Below are 26,895 nucleotides of genomic sequence, written 5' to 3' on the forward strand. Positions count from 1 at the left end.
TTGTCTCTCAACTTTCAAAGCATTTTATTTATCAGTCTAGAAAAGCTTCTCTAAACACAGAATAAAAGCCAAAGGAACATCACCACGGGTTTTGTAGCTAAGAGATGAAATGCTCACACACACATTTTGCAGCTTCCACTGAGTCAGGAGGAAGCTGTCTAAGCAAGATGAGCTGAAACTGGCCTAGAGCCAGGTAAGCACTGTGCTCTCACAGTGAATATAGCCTGAGGCAGATTTCACCGTGGCTCATTTCAAATCCAGCCAATGTTATAACAGATTCACAAATATGAATGCTAAATCTATCCCAGGAGAAGGGAGGTGGCGGGATCAGAAAGGCCAGAAAGGCAGACAGAGAGAAAAGTACAAGCAAGCTGTACAACAGAGAAATCACAGGGGTTTCTACTGTGTTGCTTTACTCCCCACCATAGCATGGATTTGTACATAGACAGCTAGAGACATCTATAGAAAAGACCCTCCTATTCACTGTGATACCGTGTCACACTGGCAGACCACTGGAGGCCTCAAGAAAAGCCTCGAGGGTAACAGAGAATGCCATAGAGTGGAAGGAAGAGAAGTAGCTTCCAAAATCAGCGCAGTCTGTCTAAGCTTGCAAGGCCTCTCTAACACAACAGTGACTGAGTGGTTTTCAGCAGCTCTCTGAGACCACCAAAAGCATGGCCGCTGCTGAAGGCCATGCTACAGCTTCCACAAGCCTGTCTTAAGCTGCTTGAGCAAGCTACAGCTGGCTGCTATTGAGAAATGATGATGGTCAGACAGGCTGAAAGCTGCTGCAACCAGGGAGGTAGCACAGTGGCCTGCCTAAAAGCTAAGGAATGCCCGGAGCATCTTTGTGAGAAATACTTATGAGTTTGAGACTGCTGAGGAGAAGAGAAGAGAACATGCAAATATACCACAGGGCTGCCTTCCAGAAGATGACATGGACATAGATAGGAGCCTCTTCCAGAGCCAGGCTCTCTCCCTTGATGGCTTGCACTCTCTCAACTTGTATGCATAAGCTGATCTCTTAATTTAGCAAAAACAGAATATAAAAAGCATTTTTTTTTAAGCTACTTTAAACTCACACAGTTGCTGATAAGTGTTTTGCGAAATTCATGGCAATGGCTGTCCTTGTGATCTGAATGCAAGCAAGTCCCACTGGTGCCCATATAACATGAAAAATAAAGCATATCAGGAGAAAAGTCTACAGAGCTATCAGGATTTCTACCAAACCACACAACTCCCAGCGACCACAGGAAATGCTGTTTCATGTACAAGTAGTAGCTGTCAAACCCACCTTTACCAATGTAAAAACCCTTCTGTATCTCATGGTTTGCAATTAACTTGCAGGTCACAGAAGCACAATGATACTGAAAAAGCCCAAACAACTTCCTTTTAGTCATACTCCAAACTAGTTGCATAATAGATCAGATGTAGCAGTAGCATTCAGCAGGGACTCAGAAACCTCTTGCTCTTCCTTCCTCTTCTCCCACAGGAAGAGCGATCACTGTTCCACAAGTTTAGGTATTTTGAAGCTAAACAAAAATCATTATCCATGCATACAAAGCAACTGAGAAACAATAAATATCTTACGAACATTAGCTGAGGGTTGGGAAAGGGGGGGAGAGAAACTGTAGTGCTTTACAGTTTTATACATGCAGCAGATACGTAGCTGCATCCAGGATGAAATCATCAACATACAGATTTTTAAGGAAAACAAAGAAAAAATTAACTTCAAAAGACCTTTCACATCCGAGCAAAGCAAGTTATCCATTTCCCCCCTTCAATCACTCTAAACAATGCACCATAAGCATCCTTCCCTAACTTCATACTCCTTAGGCAACTCCTCTGTGCAAGCTGGAAAATCAGAGCTGTGTAAATCATGAACAGATTTTAACCAGCTATTCCACAATCAGAATCCCTCCAATTAGATGTTAGATCAGTAGGCCTTACTGCAATCACAGCCTGCACAAGGATTCTATTTTGATTAACGTACTTTATGAAATAATTAAGTATTAATGTGGTAAGATAATAAATGGATGTGCTTACGTTATACACACAAGCACAGCTAAGTTTAGAGAAAGAAACGAAAAAATGTGTGAAAGGTTTTAAATCTGTGTATATCTAATCACATGGTTTGTGATATAAGAGACAGGCAAGCAAACAAGAATGTACAAGATATGAATCATAAATGATCATCTGTTGATATTATGCAATAAACAGGCTAGAAATTGGTTTAAAATCTTCCTTGCAGGATTCTTACTCATCATCACAATGCTTATTAAAATAAACCAACAATGAAACAACTGCGTGCTCATTTTTAGTGCACCTTGTACTAAAGGGGATTTATTAGTATACTACTAGGTAGACCTTTCCAACATTTACTGTGTCCTTTCAAGAAAAAATGCCAAGTCATAAAGTTATACTCTGCATTCACCTGTACTTTACTTAGGCTGTGTAATTCATCTTCAGTTATCTTTGAAGAAAGAAATACTTCATATCTGACCTGGTAAAACCAAGTCAGTTGTCCACAGTAAGGAGGATGCAAGTCATTTCAGAAGTGCACCTCCTATACGGTCTGAATATCTGCCCTTGCCTGGTGAAGAACTGATCCATTTGAGAAGCAGAAGGTATTTGTTTTAAAAACATGTGTTTTATGGTCAGAAGTCACTGAATACACTTGAGAAAGGATAAAATAATTAAAAAAGAAATACGTCAGCTACTTTATCAACTACTAGAGCTAAGTTGGCCAGGCAGGTGAATGCCAAATATAGCTGTCGCCTTCTTCTCAGACATAAATACAGCTCCTCTAAGTGAAGGGATTAAACCAAAATGGATTGCTTTTTAATGCAGTATGTGGGAGATCAATTTCTCACACTCCTATGGATACCTAAAAACCTTCCCTTCTTGCTAAAAAAAAATAAAAGGTAAAAAAAAAAAATCAATCCTACTACATTGAAAGAGAAAATAGAAGTTACTTTCTTTCAGAGTTTGTTTTACTGCTAATGGAGTAATACTGTTATGTTTGTGATCCCCAGTGAGCTAACAGAAAAGTTTGTCAGACTGGAAAGAATGCCAGTATCATCCTCCAGTTTGTTTAGCTCATCTTAGGCTTTTAAGGCCTGTGTATAAATGCCAGCATTTATGCAAGGCATTCTTTCTGCCTGTAAAGTAGGAAATAGGAAAGCTTTGGTGAAGCCTAGCAGTTAAATGAGTGGACTTCCTCTTCCTCCCCTCCCCATCCCCATCACCTCATCACTCATGCAGCTTCACAAATACAGATTTTAGAGAGGGCTTTATTGACTTTTTATAAACAAGTAGGTTGTTGAATGTTCCCCCCCCCACTCCTTCAAGGTTTTAAGAGTCCTATTTTACTTGCTACTAATTCTCAGCAATTCTTCCATCCTCATTTCCTGGCACTGCATTACTCTTATTGTAAAGCAAACATTGCTTTCCTACCCTGCATTTCTTTTCAAAAGTTACATGGCACATATAGTTGAATAAAAAAGACGTGTAACTTCTACAGTCCTGAAAATGTACTTTGACTCAAATGTCAACATTTTGCACCAGAGATGAAGGACCAAGACACTGGCAGGGTCATGTTGTTCAGCCAAGGTCATGTTTTCCTACAGCCCCACCATAGGCTCTATTTGTTCTGTCCTCAAAAGTTAGATAAAGGAATGGTTCTTTCTACTCCACTACAACAAATCTGGACTTCAAAAGAAATTAATTATTTTTTAGTGAGAATACTTTTCTCAGGCAATTTGATTGCTGCTTCTAATTTTAATGTGATCAATCAAAAGGCCATTGAAAATTGGGTAATATTAAATTACTAACCATATCAGAAGATAATGTAGCTTCTGAGAGAAGAAGGAGGAAAGCTAAACTTGGGTCACTTATTACAACTCGAAACTTTTTGTCCTCTTCTTACCACTCAGAACCACCATGTCACCTGGCATCAAAAGACATGCCATTTTTGCAATTTGAGGGATTTTAACAATATTATATATTTATTGATTTTGATATTCATCATTAACAGCACTAAAAAAAACTTCAAGGAACTCCCAATTTTGATGTCACAGAAGTACAATCTGCTCAACATCTCCACTTATTCATGCGTTCTTCAACATTTCTCTTTCTCCCCCAAGTTACTTTCCCATAAAACTTATTTCAAGCTAGTGACAAATCCAAGATGGAATGTGTCATGAACATTTATTGTGTACATTTTTCATTAGAGTGACTTACCATAGTTTGTGCTTCACAACAGTGGGTAAAAGGTAATATTTTTGCACATGGGAAATAGAAGGGAATATAAGCTACTTGCTGCATATAAAGCAAGTGCTGAGGCATGTCACGCAAAAGAAGAATAAGATCATCTCTAATGAGCGAATAACCATAAATTTAATCAAATATGATAACATTGCAGTGACGTGATAGTCATCATTAAAAGCAGCATTTATCATCAATTGTTGAGTAATGCCACCCTATTAGAAGGCGGGGGAGGAGAAATGCAGTATACAGTACAGTGCTATGGGATAGCACTAAGAAATGTGTACAGCCATTTCCTTGTGACAGCCATTTCCATGCAAACATTTTCATTTTCTCTGAAGACTGTTATGATCAAAAATATAATGTATCATTTTGGGTATTTATCTCCAGTCTTCCAGCAGTTACATTTATATCCAACCATGCTTAAGTTAAGGTCATGCTGAAGTACCAGCTTAAACTTAAGATATTCAAATGCAAAATGTCAAAATATAGGCTTATAGATTGGCTTATTTATTCTTAATTCACACGCTCTGCAAAATATCTTAAAAAATTACTTAAACATTCATCTCCAAAGGATCGTTCTATCTTCCCCTCAGCAGTTTATTCATCAGGTTTCTCAGCCAAGTTGAGAGATCACAGCAAGATCACAGTACAGCAATATGACTGCAGAGCAGTGGAAAACAACACAAGCTTCTATGTCCCGTTTTATCTGGCATTCAACATGCCAATATTATAAAGACAAGCTGAGGTGAATATGAAAGAGCATTCTCACACATCTGAGGAGTACATTCTACTTATTCCATTTGCCACTGCAAAGGTTAAATCATCGGTACCCAAGCCTAGAGTGGGAGCTTTCAAATGTAGGAAAAGCTAGCATGCGTACAGCCATACGCACTGACAATATACTACACTATCCGCAGGTATAACTGTGCAGTCTGTGTGTGAGGGGAGAATGAGGTTGAGGCACACAGCCTGAACTGAAAAGAAATGGACTGAAGGCATGTGACACACGCTATCTCACTCTGAAGCAACACCAGGGAAGTACAGGCTATCCCACGGCAAGATGAAATGGGCAGAACTTCTTGCTCATAAATGCCACCGCAAGCAAGAGGCTGATTTTAAATTTATATTAACATATCTGAATCCAAGGGAATGGCTGACAGCATAATTTTGTATAATTATTTTCTACTCACTATCCTCCTGGATTGCAAATATGTTTATCTTTTATAAAATGACGTCAATGTTAAACAGCTTGCTTTTATTGTTTTATTTCTTAAACTAGTTGGGGCTTATTATGAAAGACAGGGCAGCGTCTTTTCTTCTTGTTGTGGTTTGGCAACAGTCCTCAATAGGATAAAACTAGAAAATGGGTCAGAAAGAGGCAGAAGGTGCATACCAGCCAAAGCCTCACCTTTTCTCAGAATTTAAGTGTAAAAATGCATAATGCATGCATACCTGCTGCATTATAATGGTTAAGAACTGTTACTAGGTAACCAGTGATTTCTGTTTCAGCACTATTTGTTAAAAGCTCTCGGGCCTCAAATAAAGTTATCGAGCAGCTCATTTTTTTTTCAGTAAATATTCGCATTTTCTTGCTTAATCGAGTGGGCACCATAGAAGCAAACACCAAAAAATTTCCACATCTGTTTCCTTTTTCAGCCAGAGGCCCATCCACCACCCATCTGGTGGTGCCAGGAAAACCCATGGGCTTCTACACACAGCAAACTCAGAGCTGGGAAAAGACAGAACCCAACTGATTAAAGGTCAGCCTGGAAGGCCAAAAGTTTATGCAGCATTTTGTCAGAGGCTATGGCCACTATCTTCATTCAGGAAGAAGAGAACGACCGGACTGAAGTTATCTTAATTATACCACCAGAAAACCAAGCAAACACACCTGACAAGTTCCCTCTGCTCTCAGCAGGGGATATTCCAGAACATACTTCAACGGTGTTTGTAAAATGCTCCAAGTACGTTGGAAAGAAAGTGATAACAAAGTCCAAAGGCTCAGACTTATTTACAATACAGCTTTATACACAGACATATTCCCCAACCTGTTTGAAAGAATACAGCTTCCACTACAAAATGAAATAAAGTGCAGCGGAACAGAGATGTGTTCTCGGGCTAAAATATTCTGTATTTGTGAAAGAGTCCAAGGAAACAAAGCACTTAGGTGAATTCCACAACCCCAACACTGGCTGCATACGAGGCAGCCCATGCAGACAACTGCTGTTGTACAAATGAGAAACAGACCAGGCACACTCCCCTACTTCTATCAGATGCAAAATAAAGAAACATTTGTGATGGCTTCATTTTTCCTAGCCATCAATTTGAGCAAAGTGCAAAGCAAGAGAACCACTGGACACAACCAAGGCCTCAGCATGTACCTGGATTCTTATCTCCTACAGAAACTGACAGATGCAACTGCGAAAGGCAGCCACAGGTTTCAGCTTCACATGGCTTTTGTTAAACCTGCAACACACTGAGCTAGAGTAAACGAACTCAAACAAACATTAACAGTGTTACTAATGCTCTAACTAGGAATCCAGGTTACTAAACCAAGCTAGGTGCCATTCAGAAAACACAGTAATCTATTAGTAACAAAAGAGACAATTGCTTGTGGAGAGGTTTATTGGAAAATCAGGAACTCAACCAGAGTGCCACTTAAGGTACCTTTTACAGTACTTAGGCAACACAGTACCTATTTCAGGAAAGAGTTCAATACATTTGGCCTTCTGCCTTTTCCTGCGCAATGAAACACAACCCTGAAGCCCTATTGTCACTCCCTCGCAGCTGGCTACACTGTCCCTTCACGTGCCATTCCACAGACATCTATATAAAGAATAAAATGACACGGTATAGTGCATACGGCTCTATACAAGCACGTGATGTGACATTCAGGTAGACAGACTCACAGCTTACAGACAACGTGGTAGATCTGCATTGGAGCCAGGCAGTGGACACTGTGCACAGCCAGGCATCAGTGCAACAGCAGCTCTACCTGTCTCAAGGAACCATACAGACTGCCAAGGCTCTACCTTCCTGAAGCAGAAAAAAAGCCCCAGAGCAACAGCAAAAAGATGCACTCAACAAGGAGAAGACAACATTCTCAGAGAAAGAATGGGGAAATGTGCAACCTGCAGAATGCTGCTGGAAAGGGATTTGGGAGCCTGTGCTTCACCTCAAAACAAACAAACAAATAAATATTAGCTGCTAGAAATACAGTGTACATATACTAATATACTATATTAGCATACAATACTATACATATACTATTTCTTTTTAACTACAAAATCCTGATAACTCTATACCACGATTAAGTTTTAATGGGAGTTGATACCAATCTTCACTTTTGAAGCAGCGTGCACTTCTAATTGACCAAGGGTTAACCCTTGCAACAACAAACCCCAAAGTGTTTAATTAAGGCTGTCCTGGGAAACTTATCTCCCCCTGGACTGAATACATGCATTTGAGAGCACGGTAACAACCACTTGTTCTGCCTCTGTGTACGGTAGCCAGAGGATCTGGAACACAAAATGGTTAAAAATATGACGTGAGCTGGCCCTGCAAATAGGCACGATGGGCTATGACTGCTTCTTTAAGACATTTAAACTGCACTTCTACTTCTCTGCATTCATGAACACGAAACGAACTCCGCAACAGCGTTTCTGCAGAACAGACTTTCTCCACATCCATCTGCAGAGGACACCAAGGTAACAACAGATTGGGCAGCAATCCCAGCTGTTATTTTACGAATAAACAGCAACTTCACGGCTATGCTGAAGCGGCACGGCCGTGGTGCTGAAAAGGCGTGCCGAAGCACTTACGGACCGCTCTGCAGGCTGCGGAGATAGGCGCTCGCCCTGCGGCAGAGAGGCGTGCGTGATGCTGAGAAGTAAAAGACGCATCGCAATCCACGCAGGGTCTCGCTGAAGCCCGGCGCACGCTGCCCCCGGCCCTGGACCGGCTCCGGGCGCTGCCGTGCCAGCACCTCTCCGCAGCCATCCGTTCCCGCACGGCACACGCCGGCGCAGCTCCGCGCTCACAGCTGGTGCTGAAGGGAGGCGTGTCCCAGCGCCGGGCAAACAAAACAGCCGCCTTCTTCCAAAAACCGAACCTCTCTGCCGTGTTTTCGAGGCGCGGACAGACCGCGCTACGTGTGCGACAACCCCAGGGGTTCGCGCCCCGGGGCTCCGCCGGGCCGGACCGCCCAACCCCGCGCAGCTCCATAGGGAGAGCCGCGGGCATGCCGAGCCTCCCTCACCCGCAGCCCCTCGTTACGCACTCCCCCCCAGCGCCTCGCTAACTCATTCGGCACGGCTGGCTCCCCCTGCAGCCGGCCGGACACGTACCTCTGCAGGGGCATGACTTCGCAGGCCATGCTGGCCATGGGGCTGTTCCACCGCCGTTCTGCCGGCCGCGCCCGCCCGCAGCGCCTGGCCGCGGGGAGCCGGCGACTCGGCCCGGCCCCGGGGAGGGGCGAGGGGCCGCCGGCCGCGGGTTGGTGCTCCCGAGGCCCGCCCCGCTGCGGAGCGGTCCGGCCCGGCCCCCGCTCGCCGCCAGGCCTGCCCATAGGTGGCACCGCGCCGGAGGAGGCGAGGCGAAGCCCGCGTGAAGGACCGGGGCCTGGAAACGCCGCTGCATTGCGGCGTGGGTGGGAGAGCTGCCGGCGGGACGGGCCTCGCCCCAGCCCTGCATGCCCGTAGGAACGCGCGCCGGGGGGTAGAGCTCTGTGTGGATGCCGTATCCCAGAGCGGGATAAGTTGCTCACTCTCACGAGACGAACGTTGTTATCACAGTTTGGGTTATTCCTGCTCTCCAACTGACCAAAGCAGCAATTGCCTCTTTGAACTGCTGTGCCGGCACGCACTCCTTCAGTGTATGAGGATGCTCTCTTTATCATTTGAAATTAAATGGTAGCATTGTAGAAGCAGAACTTACATTATTGATGTTCCCTGAGGGGCAGCCTCAAGAACTACTCTCTCTTACTTATCAGTGGCCGCTGACCAAACACTGCTCTGAAACAATGAATCAAACCATTTTGTCTGGTAGAAATTTGTGGAAAAGAACACTGTGCAATGGTATGCCACATTCCAGTTCTTCCGTGACGTAGCAGCCTTGGAAAACACACAGCAAAAAATCTGCAAGGTCTTGCACTGAAACCTTTGATGGATTCTAAAGGGGCACACCCAATGTCTTATGTTTAACCTCTGAACCTCCTCTGCCCAAAAAAATCCAAGGAATCACCTTCAACTTTCTCTAGCATCAAACAAACACTTCTGCTTGAATTATGTTATTTTATCAGAATCAGAGGAGAATCCCAAACTGATGAGGGGGCACAAGAGAATGAAGCCTTTCACCATTTTAGATGGTAAAAACCCAGTGGTTAATTCCCATACAACCAGACATGCCAATTTTCTAAAATTCAAGTCCATATAAAAAACACATCCACCTCCAATGCCAGACCAGGGAGGACTGGCACTGGTTTGGGGGAAAGCTGTGGCAAGGGCTTAGTATCTGGACATTTATGGTTTCCACACAGATGTAGGTCGTGAGAATGATGCGAGAGCCACAGCAGCTTTCTAGAGAAACTGCAGGCATTCACAGATTAACAGGACATTTTGCAGGGGTGTCTAACAGATCTTGTCCTTTCTCAGCAGGAGGCAGGAGTGTTCTGTATCTTCAATGCAAAAGCAGCAGGTAGCTGCAACCTCAGAAAGCAGTGGCATGGACTGGAAACACGGAAGTCAACTGAGAAGTGGCTCTGCTTCAATATGCTGAACTGTTTAATATTTGCTTCTGTCAGCAGGCTCACTGGGAGAAGTGCATTAGTAATGCTTCTGCCCACTGCCTCAGCACAAGCCTGCTCTGCTGCAGCACAGTCATGCCAGGCACAGCAAAGGGCCCCTATTTTTTCTGGAAAGTCAGCAATGCTGATAAAGCACTCTGCCATCAGAGATCTGGCCTGCTCTTATCTATGTCAATTAAATGAATATCTTCGTGACTTCCTGTTAAATTAAATGTGCTGTAAGCGGGCTTAAACAACTCAAATCACGCAAGAAAGATTCTGCTCTGATAGACAAAAGTGCTTCAGTATAAAACAAAAGCACCTTGTAGTGTTTCACAGTTTGATGATAAATCAAATTACTCCCTTCCTGGCCAGCCTTTTTTTTATACACTCACAGTTTATAGAAGTTTATTACACTTCTGTAAACTGAATGTTACCATGAGAATGCTAGTTTAAAAAAAAAAAATACATTTATTAAGGACCCATGTACGTAGAGAAGGAAGCAGGTTCTCCGGAGTAGCTTAGCTTACTGAACAAATCCAAGTGGTATAACTCTAATAGCTGCTGTGCTCTCAGTTTATTTCCTAGCTATTTTGTTTCACCTTCCATGTAATTGCTTGTATAAATGAACTTAAAACTAACTAACATCCACAACAAAAAATTCACTAGCAAAAAGAGACATTGTAATCACCAGAAATATTAATTTATGAATTAGCATCAGTGACGGTCAGTTGCTGGCACTGTAGTAAGACCAACCAGATGCCCTGGAAGAACACTGACATTGCTCACTGCACCTTGTGCCGTCTACACTGTCAAATCTACTTCCCATTCCTGGTCTCTTATTTTCAAGTCCCCTTGATGAGCTTCCTGTTTTACCCTCTTTTTCCTTATTTGCACCTTCAATATTGATGAAAACATCATGACAAAGTAGTATCATAGCACACCGTTCCCTGCATGCCCACAGGTATGCAGCTTCAATACCCGCTAAAAACAAGGAGACGAAAGATGAAAAATTCATCTGCTGGGCTTCTGGTAACTGTTTTCCCAGGGTTTAAGTTCCTTCTGGAGGAGCTGCAGGTATTACAATGAAACGTTCTCAATATCAAAGGGAGTGAAATGTTAAGAAGTATTTTGGGGCACAAAGGCCAACCACTCGTGACATCAGTGCTACCTGCACCTCAAACAGCAGGAGGAAGCCTGAAAGTGCTCACCACCTTACATCAGTTCCCTCTGAATCTGCCACCGTGCTGAAACAGCACAGAATTCCTTAATGCTTCACCTGTGCCATTCATGCATACAGACCACAAGCAATGTATTTGTGGCACACAGTAAGCAGATAAAAGCTGTCAGAACACTGCGATCTTATCTCAAACAATTCTATTTCCTTCTGCAGATGTTTTTATGTCAAAACTAAGTTGCTACTGGACATAGGTAAAGATTACCACCCTTCCCCCTGCCCTCTTGCATAATTCAAACAGGATTCTCACACATGAAACCTGGGATTATGCAACATTTTGTTTGGGATTTGATTGTACGTACTCATTAAATTTATTTTCCCATGTCAAAGATGGAAAACAAAACTTCTGCAAGTTGTATGCAATTCTTACATCCCTACTGCTTGCTCAAAAGCCAAAATTGTTTGTTGGCAGCTACAATTCACTGCAGAGGCTATTTATGGTACCACCAAATAAACATATGGAGGATACAGCCACATACCCTTCTCCATCCCCTCTGGAGGCTTTTAAACCTGGACTCATCCCAGCTGTGTATCATCAAATGCTTAGAATGGAAAGAAGCCACCATTCCCTTGCAGTTCTCACCTTACCACAGAAAATCATGCTCCAGAAAATAAAGTTAGCATAGTGGGTGACAAAGCGGTCTCAGGACAGGCACAGCATCCTCTCCATGGACTCCACATTCCCTAATGTACTTTGACTATTTCAGGAAAACAGATAACAAATGGTAACAAAAATGATTAAACTCCCCAGAATGCCAACACATGCCACTACACTTTAGCACCTGGGCAAGGCACCATCTGGATTCACACTACTTGATTCGAAGATTTATTACTAAGATTCAAGAAAGAAAAAAGTATATATACTGGCTGGAACTAAAGATGAATAATCACCTTTCCCTTCTGTCATCAGTGAATGAACACACATTTGGAAGGGAAGTGTCCAATCAATCATCATTATAGAAATGCTTTCTCTTCTTTCTTTCTTTCTTTCTTTCTTTTCCATACACTGCTGCACAATGAGTAACTTTCTCAGCATATAAAGCAACAGAAGAAGAGAATTTGTGACCAACAAAGTAGCAGCAGACTGGAAATATACCTGATTTAGTGAATGGACTTTATGAAGATGTGGTTGTGTCTGCCTTCTGCAAAGCAGTTATCCCTTGGCTCACTTCACTGTCATACACAAATTAAATATTATTAAAAGAAAGAAAAAAAAAAAAATTGCCTGGCCTGATAAATTCATCCATTATTTAAGGTGCAGGAGATCTGCTCAATGCCAATATATTCCTCCAGTACTTACTAAGGTACATGAATAATTTCTCCCTTGCAGAAACATGTAATGCAAAGCAAAAAAGCAAACATATAAACACATCTTAAACAGGCTGAAAATTAAACAACATACTTTTCAAAATACCACTAATGCCACCATTTACACACACATAGTTGTATCGATACATGCATTTTTCTCTTAAGATTATCTGTGCTTATAAACAACAGGAATTACAAATGCAAAATCCTCTGGAAAACTTCCTGTAGACCAAAAGATTCGTATCTTGCTTATTCCATATATGCACACAAGTAAATAAAAACCATATTTGGAAACTGTAGCTTTTCATCTCCAAACAAAGCAAGCAGATGATTAAATAGACCCTACCCAGAAGAGCACAAATGGGGAAAAAGAGCAGGAATGGCAAGAAAGAGCAACTAATCTTTCAAAAATAAAATCTAGTGAATAGGCAACCCTCTGAAAGTGAGTGAGTACTAACTGAATTTTCAAGGCTAGTATCCAGCCCTATCTTGCCTACTAATTTTATCAATGAACAGAAATAAAACACAAAATAATACTGGTGGTTCTGTCTGCGTGCTGTGTGCAAACTTCAATATAGTGATATAGGCGTGAAATTTGGGATTAGGAATGCTCAGCATTATCAGGGGGATACAACGTCATCCTAGAGCAGCATTTCAATGCAAGCTCTCAGTGACTATTTTGCTGAAGAAATTAATAACATTCATGTGTACATCAACACGGATGGCCACGTGGAAAAGCTGTTTTCTTTATCTGTTTGTTATTATTGTGGCTGCTAATGAAGGCTCTGTTCAGTTCAGGAATTCCCATTCACAAGCAAGTTGTGAAAATCTGAAGAGTGCTCAGAGACAACCTGGAAAGGCAATGCAAAAACGAACGCCCACACATTTAGTGCTTTTCAAATTAAACAGACTATGTATGCAGGCAGGAAATGTTAATATTTGAACTACCACTCAAAAGTTGAATGAGATCCATTGGCTGGAAGTCAAGGATATACAAATTATGACTAGAAATGAGACATTTTTAAACAGTGAGGATGACTAACACAAATTATCAAACAAAATGGCGAGTTTTCTACCAACAGGAATTTTAGAATGAAGAATGGGCAAAGAAAGGCTAAAACAAATGACATATTGCAACCACAGCAACTGAATTGAAGTGGCAATCAAATCAGAACGAGCCGTGGTTCTCTCACTTGCAGAAATTTTGTTGGAATTTTATTTTGTTTTCTTTTGACCCTAAAACTGTATAAATCAGCAGATTCTGCTGCCATTAATTCTCTTCAAATGAGACACGTGCTATCAATTATGAGAACATTCTGGCACATTTTAATATATAATCAGTCGATATTGTGGTTTATCTAGATTCTCCCTTGGGCTTTTTAGCCAGTTAAGACAGAGTAAAAGAGCTCAATATCAGCAACAAACTGCAGACAGTTATTCAGACATCACTTATAGAGGATGAGAAAATGATGGGGTTATAGCAGACACTATTGTCTGCTGTCAAACTAACGGGAATCACTTCAGTTTTCATCTCTCTGGCTAACTTTTTCCATATAATATGAGATTCTATGGGTATAATTAATGAGAAAGGGTGATCGTTTGGTCCTTTGTTACAGAAGTATTCCTATAAATAGTCCAAATTACCCATTTCAAAAATCTCTTAAAAAAAATCCATAATTTCTACTAAAAGTATAAAATAATGAGCATAGAACACATCTCTGCTCAGCATTCTGTGCTGAACTGCTGTAGTAAGGAAATGAACAGGAAAAAAAGCAGAGTCAAAGTACATACTTTTCACAGTCTCAAATGCATTCTATCATTGTAATGAAAACCACTTTCAGTTCTAAGTAGGAAAGGACCACTCACTCAAGGATGGCATCTCCATGCCTATACTTAGACTGCTTAAACTTGCTGGAAAAGGAGGAAAGTAAAAGAAACTTCTCAGAGTTCCTCACCTCAGCCAAGAGATAAGCACATAAGTACATTTCCCACAGAAAGGGACATCCCAAGCTCCCAGGAGCACTGGGTTAGCTGCTGTAGCAGCTCTCCACTAAGCAGCAATGTCCTTTGTAAGCACTGCCACACCCACTGCCAGCCGCTTCAACTTGTTCTAAAGACTCTCACCCCATGGGATAGCCCAGAAATTATTTTTTGGCCTCCGTCCTGGAGAAGGGGGAGGATGGGTTAGGGTTCCTAAAGGGTTTTCAGTGAAAGCATCACGTAATGACTGGCTGTGCCAGCTAATGTGCTGTGGGAACAGGGTAAAGTGTGCTGTACAGCAGGTCAGTAGAGTCTTCCCTTGCACCTGTTAGTTTAAATGCCAAAGCGTGGAAAAGCAAGTAAACAAGCAGAAGTCTGATCTTCTATTGCATTATTTTCAATGTAGGCTTTTTCCAAATCTCAACTAATCTAATGAGTTGGGTCTTCTGAGGTATATCCAGGGTCCAGATAGCTTGCAGTTATATCTTTGTTGGGGAACCAACCCCCTTTGCTTCTCAAATGGGATGCTGTTTTCTTGTCAGATGATTAACATGAATTCAAGACCAAGAAGTAGCTGGGATGATATTGGAGAGAAGGGGAGAGGCTTACGGGTTTGCAGAATAGTACGGTACTTCAAACTGCTGAGGCTGAATAAAGCAGAGGAGCAGTGCTCACAATTCATGCTTGGTCAATGTGGCTTTTTTTACTTTGCTGAAAGATAAACAACCTTCCCTGTTGGCAAGGAAGGCAGTCTGGCAAAGTTACCTTCCAGAAAACCTTCTAGAAATAACTCCTCTTCTTGGACTTGTGACATAACAGAAAGGAATCCTTGCTTTGCAGAAGTGCCCCAAGAGCCCTTCTGACACACAAAACAGGTGATAGGAAGTGATGTCTGGGCTGAGACTTGGCAAAAAAGACTGACTGGTATGGAGTGAGCTAGGTGATAATAACTTGATCTCTGTCTAGAGCTGGAAGACACATCTGCCACAAAAGCAAGAGAGATCCTGGCTAGAGGACAACTCTGACCAAGTCTATCACAGCCTGACTCCATTTGCCTGGAGAACAGCTCTCTCAGGCCTTTCCTGTGTTTCTTTCCTGTATTCAGATACAGGTATGTCAAGAGGAATGAAATATTGTGTGCAGCCTGATACAGTGATGCTGGGCTCAAGCAACCTTACCAGCAGCACAGTTCACTGCTGTACCCCTCATATGCATCACCAGCTTTTCAACTAACCACTCCATATGTGCCCAAGCTGTGCAAACATGCTCCTATTCTGCTGCAGGCCAGTCTGCATCATGTTAGGAGTGGATAATGAACAGAATAAAAAGGTTCAGTGTAAGCCCTTAATTAGGTATCAGAAACATCCAGAACAACATGAGAAAGCTTGCAGATGTCAAACCCACCTGCACAGACCTGGAGAAAGAAAAACAACTATATTGCCCAACCCAAACACACAACTCAAGTGGAATGCTAGCAGGAGCTTAGAGTACACTTCCCTTACTTTGTATGATGCTCACTAGCCCTCTCAGAATGATGAGCACTTGATTCAAATTTTTTATTTTATTTTTTTCCAATTTAATTTTCTGGATTTTTTTTTTTTTAAAGGAAGCATCTGTAACTGATATAAAACATAAGAGCATTGCTTCCAACAGAGTAATTATCTCATTGCAGTTAGGTGAGTCCTAACCCTAATGAACAACAATAAAAATGTTACCTTTATGAACTACTAATGCCTCCCCATGTGACTCAAAACTTCTCCATTCTGAGAGCTTGGAGACTGTGAAAGGAAGTGAGGAATCACTGGTTGAGTCTCTTGCCTCCAGCAGTCTTGTCAAAGTAGAAATAGTCAATATCCAACAGCCCTTAGTAATTTCTTTGTAATCGCCTAGTGGCTTCTCTTTGGAGTTGTCCCTAGTGCAATCGCACTGCTTCCTGCATGCACAGAATGCCAAGGAATACTTTAGTGCAGAAACAGAACTACCTCCAATTGCAGCACTTTCAAACCAGGAGAAAGGCATGGAGCCAATATGAGAAAGTGCAATTTGCAGATAAACAGTTAGTCAGAAATCCCGTTCCTCACAGCAGAAAAAAAAAGAAAGGAAATCTGTCATGGCTACTGACCATGAAAGAGAAGAATTTTACAACACTGAACCTACTCAGATACAGATGCAAGCAAGATGACAATTGCACCGAATTACATCACTACCCTGCCACCTCCAATTTTTTCTTACTAGACAGAAGCAGACCAATTTGATTAAAAATGTGTATGTAACAGGAAGTCGCTGCTGAACTCCAGCAGCCTACAAGGCAATGTGCTGAACACAATGTCCACACGCATGATTATTTGAGCTGAACCGGGAAATTGCAGCAACAAGCAAGCCTGGTTGAGAACTTGCTGACCTCTGTATGCTGATCTTCCTGCAGCCTGCCTGAGGAAGTAGGCCAAGGTCCCCACTGGGAAGCAGAACAGGAAGGAGCACCTCAAAGCTTCAGGTGACTGAAAACTGCTTGCTTTGCAAAGCTACTGGAAACAAGGCATGCTGCGATGACCTTCCTTAGCTAAACAATGCACTGGGCACATTAGGAGACAGGCTGAAGAAGCTATAGCAAAGGGAACTACACACTCACTGCACTGCAAGTATGTAAAGCCACAGTGCAGAGGTCCTACCTGTTCCCTAAATACTAGTAAAACAGATAGTGACAGGTTTTTTTTGTTTGTTTTTTGAAACACAAATACAGAAGACAAAATTTCCAAAGCAGGCTTAAATTCCTTATTATTCATGGTGTGTTTTTCCATAAGGGGTCACTGATCTTTTTGTTTGAAGAGGACCTCAAAATTGCCAACCCCTTCTGTACAGCAAGAACCACTATCAGGTACCAGCCTCATGAGATGAAGGGACTTATCACGGCAAAAGCAGATAAGAAAGAACTGAACGAGATGACAAAAATAATCCTTCTAGCTGTGAGGGCAACACCTGAGATATGTGAAGAGGGGCTTTTTTTTTTTTTTTTTTTTTTTTTTTTAACTCAGAGAGAATTCAGAATACTTCATTACCGTGAACTTAGAGTAGTCCCTTTCAGGTTTCTAAGGCTGTTGAATGCTGTCCCAGGAAATGGGAAAAGCTAATACACTTTGCTTATCAGCTGAAAGAACTTTTTTTTCCCTAAATGTTTTATGGCATTTAAGAGCTGCTTTTTATATGTATCAGTGGTCAGACCTTTGGCTTACGATGCTTGCTGCTTCCAAAATGAACTTCTACTTCTGTAGCACAGGTCAAGGGATCAGATGCAAGGTATTCTTCATCCCACAAACCATGATTTGTCACTAGGTAAATCTCATATAGAGAGGCAGAAATAAAACGATGACATAAACAGGAAGATACCTAATGGGTAAAGCCTAATCTAAATCAGTAACCTGTGCAGGGTGCAAATGCTTGAAAAAGTAAACTGAAATCCACCCAGGTGACTTGCATGGGAAAAAAGCGACATAATTACATGTTACTGTGACTGCCATTACATGGACAGCAGAGAAGAACTGAGGAAGAGCTGACACCACACCCTGACTCACCACTCACAGTCACCTACCTTGGAGAGAAACATAAATCACACGTCTTTGTGACTGGGTTTTTAGAAAACTGAAAGCTTTTCTTAACAACTCATTATGTAATACAGTTCCTAGTGCCAGCATCTCACAATGCAAGAAAGAAGGGAATTGATTGCATAGGAGGGTGGAGACAAATGTACTTTTAAAGTTAAATGAGTCAGCTTGGAAAAACTAACTCAACACAACCTAAGGAGAGAAAGGGACAAACAGCACAAATACGTTACACTGAAAAAGTCCCCAGTGAGGGGTCAGAGCAGGGTGCACCAGAGACTGCTGCTAAACCATCTAGAAGGTAACCGCTCTCACCACTTCCCCACCAAACTCTTTCTAGACTTTTGTTCCTTTCCTGAGCAGCTTTCTCGAAGAATCTGGGTCTTTGAGAAGGCAGTCCTGTCTGTTGGCTGCAATCCCATATGTATGTAAACCTGGCAGCAAGGCTCCCGAGTGATAAGGCAAATTATTACTTCAGATGGGGACTGAATGTACTGCCATGACAGGCTGCAAAAACCCCAAGCCTAAACAAAAATAGTCAGCTAAACAAACACCAGCCCCCCTGGCTTGATTTGTTCTGGCAACAACAGGAACCCAAGTTCTTATCACATGCCAGAGAATAATGGTACGTTTTGGCTTGCCTTGGTTTTAAACCGCAGCTGCTAAAAGGAAAGCCAGCGAACAGGGAAAGTGTTTATAGTAAGCACAAACTTCTCAGTGTACAAATACACGTGTTTTCATACCTCAGCAATTAACAGCTAGAACATGCAGTCTCATAAAGAAGAGGGCACAGAAAATGTACACAAACACACCCTTTATTTTAAGGAGGACAACACAGCATGGGATCAATGTATTTACAGAACACAGGCCAGATATAAGCATCTTTGTGAACAAAAGGTTGATGTAAACAAATGTCTCAGAGAATCTGCACATGCTAGAAAGCCAACAAAGGTTATCTGTGCTGGCAAATCTCGTTGCAGCTGTGTCTGCAGTTGCAAACAGGAATTTATGATCTTTGGCACACAAAGAGATGGCTAGAAGGTACTGGAGAAGGCGGATTGTTTACTGAATGGTTGCAGTGGTTGTTCTAGTGCTTCAGCTCCCAGAATTTGCAGTGTTTTTCACAAAGTTTGTCCGCCATCCACACACTGATTTCACAGCACCCGATGATTACCAGTAAGGTAAGGTATGTGATAGCACTCCTTAGATCAATTGTTACACCCAGGGAGCATGCATAGGGCCTAACAATGTGACAAACAGCAGGGTGCCCTCCCATAGACAAATCCTCCTTGAAAACAGTACCAGGCCTGCAAAGACATATGTAGCTCCATTAAGAACAATAACACCAGTATGTGGCAAAGCACTTTTTAGTGCCCCTTCTGTGGCAAAAATATTATGGCAGTGAAAACAAAAGTCTGCAGACAGCAGGCACCTAGCACTTCTGATCCAGCACTGGGAAAGCCATTTCAGCTTGCCATCAGCAATCTCCTGCTTCGGACTTGGTCTGCAGGAAGCCTCCTGCCTAAAAGCTTTCACTATTCTTCACTGTTAAATGACTTTTAGCATGACAGGCTAAGAACACTGTTTGTAAGAGGCCCTCCTACCTTTGTATTCACTTAAATCTTAATATATCCTGAAGTAAAATACATTTGAAATTCTTACTCAAAGTATTGAAATTATAGCACCTCTAGGCACATAGAATCATCATAGAATGGCTTGGGTTGGAAGGGACCTCAAGGATCATCAAGCTCCAACGCCCCTGTCACAGACAGGGCCACCAACCTCCTATCTAATACTAGGCTGCCCAGGACACCATCCAGCCTGGCCTTGAATGCCTGCAGGGATGGGGCATCCACAATCTCTCTGGGCAGCCTGTTCCAGTACCTTACCACTGTCTTGCTAAATAACTTCCCTCTGATTATCCAACTTAAATCTTCCCTCCTTTAACTTAAAACCATTTCTCTTTGTCCTGCCATTATCTACCCTTGTAAAAAGTTGACTCTTCTCCTGTTTGGAGGCTTCCTTTAGGTAGTGAAAGGCTGCAATGAGGTCAGCCCACAGCCTTCTCTTCTCCAGGCTGAACAAGCCCAGCTCCCTCAGCTTGCTTTTGTAGGGGAGGTGATCCAACCCTCCAATCATCAAATAAATGTCCCTCCTCCAGATCTTTTCCAACAGCTCCCTGTCTTTGTGGTATTGGCCCAGACCTGGACACAGTACTCCAGCTGGAGCCTCGTAAGGATAGAGTAGAGAGGGACCTCCCTGTCCCTGTTGGCCACCCCCCTTCTGATGGAGCCCAGGATACCATTTGCTTTCCAAGCTGGAAGAGGACACTGCTGGCTCATGTTAAGCTTTTCACCCACAGGACTCCCAGGTCCTTCCCTGCAGGGCTATTCTCAAGGATTGCTCCTCCTGTCTGTCTCTTGTATCCCTTCTTTTTTTCTTCCCTTAATCTTCTGGGATTTGCTCATAGACTGTCTCAAAGACAGGTATTGTTTTTGCTACTACATAATTAGCAGTTTCCGCTTTGCACACAGCTATAATTAGGTAATTCTCAAGAGATCACATACATTATGTTCTAGTGGGGATTATGGGTACATACAATTACTCTACCTATTCTGCTCAAAAAAAAAAAAAAACACAAAAAAACTCAAAACAAAAAAACAACTTACCAATTTTATAATATCATTTTCTTAAGATCAAGTCATAAACAGGAGACAGATCTTATGATCTGGAACACATCTTGACTGCAATTGATATTTCTCATATTCAAATAACAGCAGCATTGTCAAAAAATTTTTGCAATGAGGAATATCATGCCTGTAAAGAGGCATAATGCATCTCTTTCAACATTAATACAAAGATAAGCCATTCTAGAAGATATAGTCACAACTGTAGCTGCTACTTAGTATACAGAACACCTTTTTAAGGTCAGCTGTATAAAACACATACAGAGAGACATTATAAATAGTATTAAACATTACTAAACAACTACAGCTCTCATTTTCTCCCTGTAGACCTATTCCCTAATGTCAAATGAAAGTGACTGAAAATGATAGACCTGTTACAGTTATTGCTGGGGGGGCCTTACAGGCCTGTGTGTAGTTGATTCCTTACTTTTACACGTGTGAGCATGCTAAAGGTAGAGTTCTGCATCTCCTGTTCTATCGTAACCCTTCATCCCCTTCTAATCCACTCATATCGTGGTATCTGAGCTCAGAACAGGAACAAACCACAAGCATTTTCATGAAACAGCAAAAGATTATCATTGCCAAGAACAACCTTTATTCTTTTCTAACAAAGATCATATGATAACTGAGCAGATATAGTCATTTCACTAAAACATATCTGATAATTACATATAATTACACAATGATAACATTTATTTTAGAACTGCTAGTACCTTCTGACAGAACCCCCCCCCCTCCCCCAGGGCCAGCAGTGTGTTTAAAAAGCAGTTTATAGTTTAGATCAGATGCCAGAGTCCTTCTGCTGAAAAGGTGAAATCTAACGTAGCCTTGCACTGAAATATAACTAGATCATATAGTGAGCTTAGATTCCACAGGAGAGGCACAAGAATGCCAAAAGCACATTTAAAAATCACTCCTGATGTATTATTGCACTACATTCACTCCAAGGAATCAGGGTTTTGGATGCACGGATATCTTGCCCCCCCAGTTCTGTTAGAAACCTCTCTCTGCTCTTCCTCATAGGGGTGGAGTGATTAAGGGCCTCCTCCTCTGAAGCTTGTCCTGTTCCATAACCTGTCGTCTTAGACTTGGGCAGAAAACAGCAAGCACTACCTATCTCAGCAGCAGATCACTGCAGATCAACAGCAGATCACTGAGAGAAAAGAAGCTAACAGCAGCGCAGATGCAAACTCAACCCAGTTAGATAAACACACAACTGTGATATGGGACAGAAAACTGCAGTGTCCTTGAACAACATGGGATTACAAGACAATTACTTCCTACAATTTATTGATCTCCCCGGTAGAATTAGAGATCCAGACATCCTTCATTCTGAGAACTGAGCACAGAAACTGTCTGCTTTTGCTACTTAAAAGACATTTCATTTGGTAGTTGATGTCCTAAGCCAGTATTAGTGCAACTATCCCCAACTTCAGCAGTACACTTCTAAGGAGGAATATCCGACAGGAAAGTATGAATTATTACAATGAACCACCTCCTTTGGGGAACATTCAACTAAAAGAAACACACTTTTTTGAGACACTTCAAGAAGCATTTTGTTCATCAATACTTCCCTAAACATGAGACTCAGCAGTCCTTTGTTTCACCTCTCTAGTACTTCATTTCCCTTTACACCTCACAATACACAGTGGAGTGCTGAGAATTGCACACCATCTCCTGCTTACTCAGTGAAGCCACTCAGTTACGTGTCTGGCAGCACTGTCATTGCTTTGTGTTCTGCCCTGGTATGCAGAGACACTGCAGTGTCATGTTTCATGACACGTACATAACTCTACTTCCCACATTAGGCCAACCTCATATTTCAGTAGCATACAGCAATTTCCCACAGTAACATGAATCCTTGATGTTCTACACTAGACGCAAGAGGAAAGGGAATTAAATACTCAATTCATTATCCCGAGAATGATGAAAAGATACTGGTTAAGCCTGATGTTCAGGAAAGAATTTTACAACCAATCTAATTGTCAGTCACCTGTTCACCTCATGGGCAAAATGCCATCAATCAAAACTAATCACGGTATGTTACACAGACTTTGAAAGACATTTTTAGACAGATATAGATGCTCTAAAGACACACTTCTATTTTCTGGCCTGTCTGAACTACTCTAATACATCTAGAACACCATTTCTGTAAGAAAGATAAGCCCCTTTAAAACTCCTTCCCTTCTTGGATTGAGAACTGGAACAAATTCAGCTTTCTGCTAAGACTTAAACTAGGCACATGAAACACATTTAAACGCTGATAGAAGACATCTACATTTTGGTTGGATCTTGTGCTCAGTGCCATTTCTTGTATCTGACTTTAATATGTCCTACCCTCCTTCATTAATCAGGTCACCTGTATATGAATGTAAATTTACATTTGAAAGGCAAACTAAAGTGTACATCCAGCTTTGTAAGATACCTGGTGGAATGTGTACTTCCACAGAGATACACATATTATTTTGCCTTACACCACACCATGCTGACTTTGTGTGCATCAGTGGAAAAATATGTGTTCAAAACTCTCAGAGCTGGAGATGCAGCTACAGAATAAGTAAGGAAACAGATACAAAGCCAAAAAAATAAAAAAAATAAAAAAATAGCACTAACCTGAAGAAAAACGCAGCACTGTTAACAAAGGAGATTTCATCTGCTAAATCCATCTCCTTCAAACATGAACTACTGTCTGTTAATCGGAGGCTGACCTGAGGTGTTCCAACTGACAAGCCTGGTTGTGGCACTAGGTGTGTTCGACTGGATCCTTCCCTTGTGGACTTTGTCACCTACAGAAGCAAAGAAAGCAAATTGAAACAGAGCAGCCTCTGCAGATAAGCTCTAACAGAAAGATACTCTCTACTGGTGTGCAAACAGCAAATAAGACAAGTTACAAACCAATGATATTAAATGCACATAAATCAAAAGTTCTGCTTGTTTAAAGACTATCTAAAGAAAAATAAATATATGCCTATTGGAAGAATAAGAGTAAAGGTGAAATAGACTAAAGGAAGGCAAGTAAAGTAGTTTCCTGTATCACAGAAGATGAACTAGAAATACTCTCATTGTATCTTTATCACTTGACACCAGCTAGGTAAGTAAAAGGTAGAAGAATCTTAAGACCTCTTCCCATTTTAGAAAGGAAGTTGATATTAACTTATACTCTAGAGGAGAATTTCTCAAGATGTGGACTTTTTATGTTGTTGATCTTTGTGGATGCAGCCAGAACATGGCATTTATAGCTGGATTTCCTACATTTAAGATGAAGTTCCCAAGTATTGGGCCAGGGCTCTTCACCTCAGTGGAAGTGTGCAAAACCAGAGAGCAGATGGTGCTGCATTTTCCAGTATCAGCAGCAGATAGAGGGCATGTAGGGGAGGAGAACAAATTCAGCAATCTGTCCCTACTGCCCTGTAACAGCTTTTGGCACTCTGTAGTTTTGGGCTTTCCTTATTGGAAGTTGAACCTGGTTTACTGTGTTTAGCAGTCAACATTGGACAGATCCTTTCTGATTATGTCCAAATTTCCTCAGGTCCTTACGTCTTTAGCCTTTGCAGGATCCTTGACTGGGAGCTTCACATCTTAATATATTGATTATCAATGAATAAACAAGCAAACAAACACACACAAACTACTTTATTTCAGATAGAATTCAAGTTCTAGGGAAAGATTATCTGTTTCTATAACTATTTGAAAACACTACTCCAAACCCACATTCTCCGTATGATTTTTGACTAAAAAAATTAGTATTTTTTAGTACTATTAGTAGTCACTAATCAGACTAATCAGTTTATATACTTTCTCACTTTACAGAAGTCATTCTGATGCCTTTGATCCATTATGCTGCTTTTCTCTGCACCTTTTCATTTTGGCTAAATCCTTTCTGAAAAGAGGTTTCCAGAACTGAATTTTATATATAGATAAATCACAGATTTATTTATTTTATTGAAATGCAATTTTTGTTTCCTTTCATTATTGTTGACTGAGCTTTATGAGGTTTCCATAGCATCAAGAGCTCTTTTCTGAAAAGAATAATTAATTTGGGGCTCATCAGTATGTACATTTATATAATTTTTAGGTGTTATGACAGCAGTTAGCATCTAGTGATGGAAATTCACCCATTATTTTTTCCATCTAATATGGAGTATCTTAAGAACCCTCCGTAAGTTCCTGTAGTCAGCTTTAATTTTTTCCTGCTTTGAATAATTTTCTGTTACCAGCATATTCAGCCACTTCCTGGGTCACTATTAGAAAGGTTGAAAAGTATAAATTCCATCAAATAACCTCGAGAAGCTTCACAGACAATCCCTCTCCGCTGAGAAAGAGACCATTTATTTTTATTGCTTTCTAATTATTAATCTGAAAGACTTTCCCTCCAACTGCATGAGAACTCTGCTTCTTTAAATGCCTTTGATAATCTTATCAAAACCTTTGGAAAGATTTTCAAGCGCACTATATGGGCTATGCTTAAACACACGCTTACTGCTTTCTATGCGACAATTTTTTTTTCTCTGAACAAGTCATGCTGGTGCCTTCTGATACCTATAATTATCCATTTGTTAATTAATTGCTTTGCAGTTTCTACAAAGCTGGATGGTAATCAAGTCTTTCTGGAACATTCTTGAACCCTTTGCATAACAACCTTATCATAAGATTTTTTTTTTTAAATCTGTTTTCTGTCAATAATCTACAACCCTGTTGCCTGTATTGGTTACTGGCTGATGACACCACAAGAACTGGGTGCACAGCTTGCAGATGCCAGGCCGTGACTTTCAATTGCAAACAAAAGGGATGCTGAGGTTTAAGAGTGGGAGACAGTGTCTTCCAGGAGCAAAGGAGGCAAACTGAGGCTACCAAACTGATCATGCTGAGCATGGGCCAGCAGTGTGCCATAAAAAAGTAACCCATGATCAGCAAGATGGGGAGCTCCTGAAAAGCAGAGGGTCCTAAGACAGAGCACAAGACAAGCCACGCCGTGCCCGTCTGTGAGCAAGCAGAGCAGAGAAAGAACTCATCCTGCACTATCCTTTTAGTACCACTGCTGTAAAAACGTGGATATAAGCAAAAGAGACAACTTCAACAGTATATCATATGTGACAACTCTGACTGAAGACTAGAAGGCAGCAGAAAGCCAGCCACTCCCCCATAAGCGTAACATATATGCATAATGATTTCAGGAACACAGTTAACAATGCTAGATGATTTTGCTACCAGGTATTGTATTTATACCCAGCAACAAGTGCTAGGAAACTGGAAACATCTACCAAACAGCATGAATCAACTTCCCTCCCTGCAAACTCCTCATTTCTTTTAACTGTACACTGATTTACTCACACACAAAACTATTTACTATTTCAGTGCTCTGAAAAAAAAAAAAGTTTTGTTAGTCTTCAATTCTGTTTACCTTCTATCAGAAAAGACAATTTGGATACAAGCACTTCCTAATGAAGACACATCAATCACATACAATATCTGCAAGAAAATTCTGCTTGAAAGATTAGATTGAAATTTAAGACTACCACTACATTTCTAGTGCATACCAAAATTATTAAGAAGTGGAAGGAAACACTATTTCTGTTCTCCGTTCCATATGACCTATAAGCTAGTATTTTGCAAGTCTTGGCTTACAAAATTATAGCACTGTAGTTACGTGCCTAGCAATATATCTTACAGGTAATCATAGAATCACAGAATGGCCTGGGTTGAAAAGGACCTCAAAGATCACCTAGTATCAACCCCCCCCACTATGTGAGTGTTGCCTACCACTAGACCAGGCTGCCCAGAGCCACATCCAGTCTGGCCTTGAATGCCTGCAGGGATGGGGCATCCACAACCTCTCTGGGCAGCCTGTTCAAGTGTGTCACCACCCTCTGAGTGAAAATGATACTTGATATCTGAATTACAATTACATATACTTCCTATCTGCACAAAATTGTTTTCAGTTGAATCAATACAAAAATTCATGCAGAAAAAATAATTGAACAGAATTATTCAGCCTGTGTATTAAAAGTTAAATAAATAAAATAAATAAAATTAAAT

At 41.3% G+C, this 26,895-nt stretch overlaps 1 protein-coding gene across 15 annotated transcripts in view; it reads right to left on the minus strand.

Moving 5' to 3' along the window:
• FAM13A (family with sequence similarity 13 member A) overlaps positions 1–26,895 on the minus strand; it is a 115,253-nt gene that overhangs the window by 47,840 nt on the left and 40,518 nt on the right. For 10 of the 15 annotated variants that reach the window (XM_085222252.1, XM_085222258.1, XM_085222251.1 and 7 more), the window contains exon 6: positions 23,473–23,645. In XM_085222252.1, coding sequence (XP_085078378.1) covers positions 23,473–23,645 — 173 coding nt within the window. Of the gene's footprint in view, positions 1–8,615; positions 9,182–23,472; positions 23,646–26,895 lie in introns of those variants that run through there. The other 5 variants (XM_085222261.1, XM_085222262.1, XM_085222263.1 and 2 more) reach the window with 2 other exon arrangements.

This window comes from Meleagris gallopavo, chromosome 4, assembly GCF_905368555.1.
Source record: "Meleagris gallopavo chromosome 4, MGAL_WU_HG_1.1, whole genome shotgun sequence".
In the NCBI taxonomy this organism is placed as follows: Eukaryota; Metazoa; Chordata; class Aves; order Galliformes; family Phasianidae; genus Meleagris; species Meleagris gallopavo.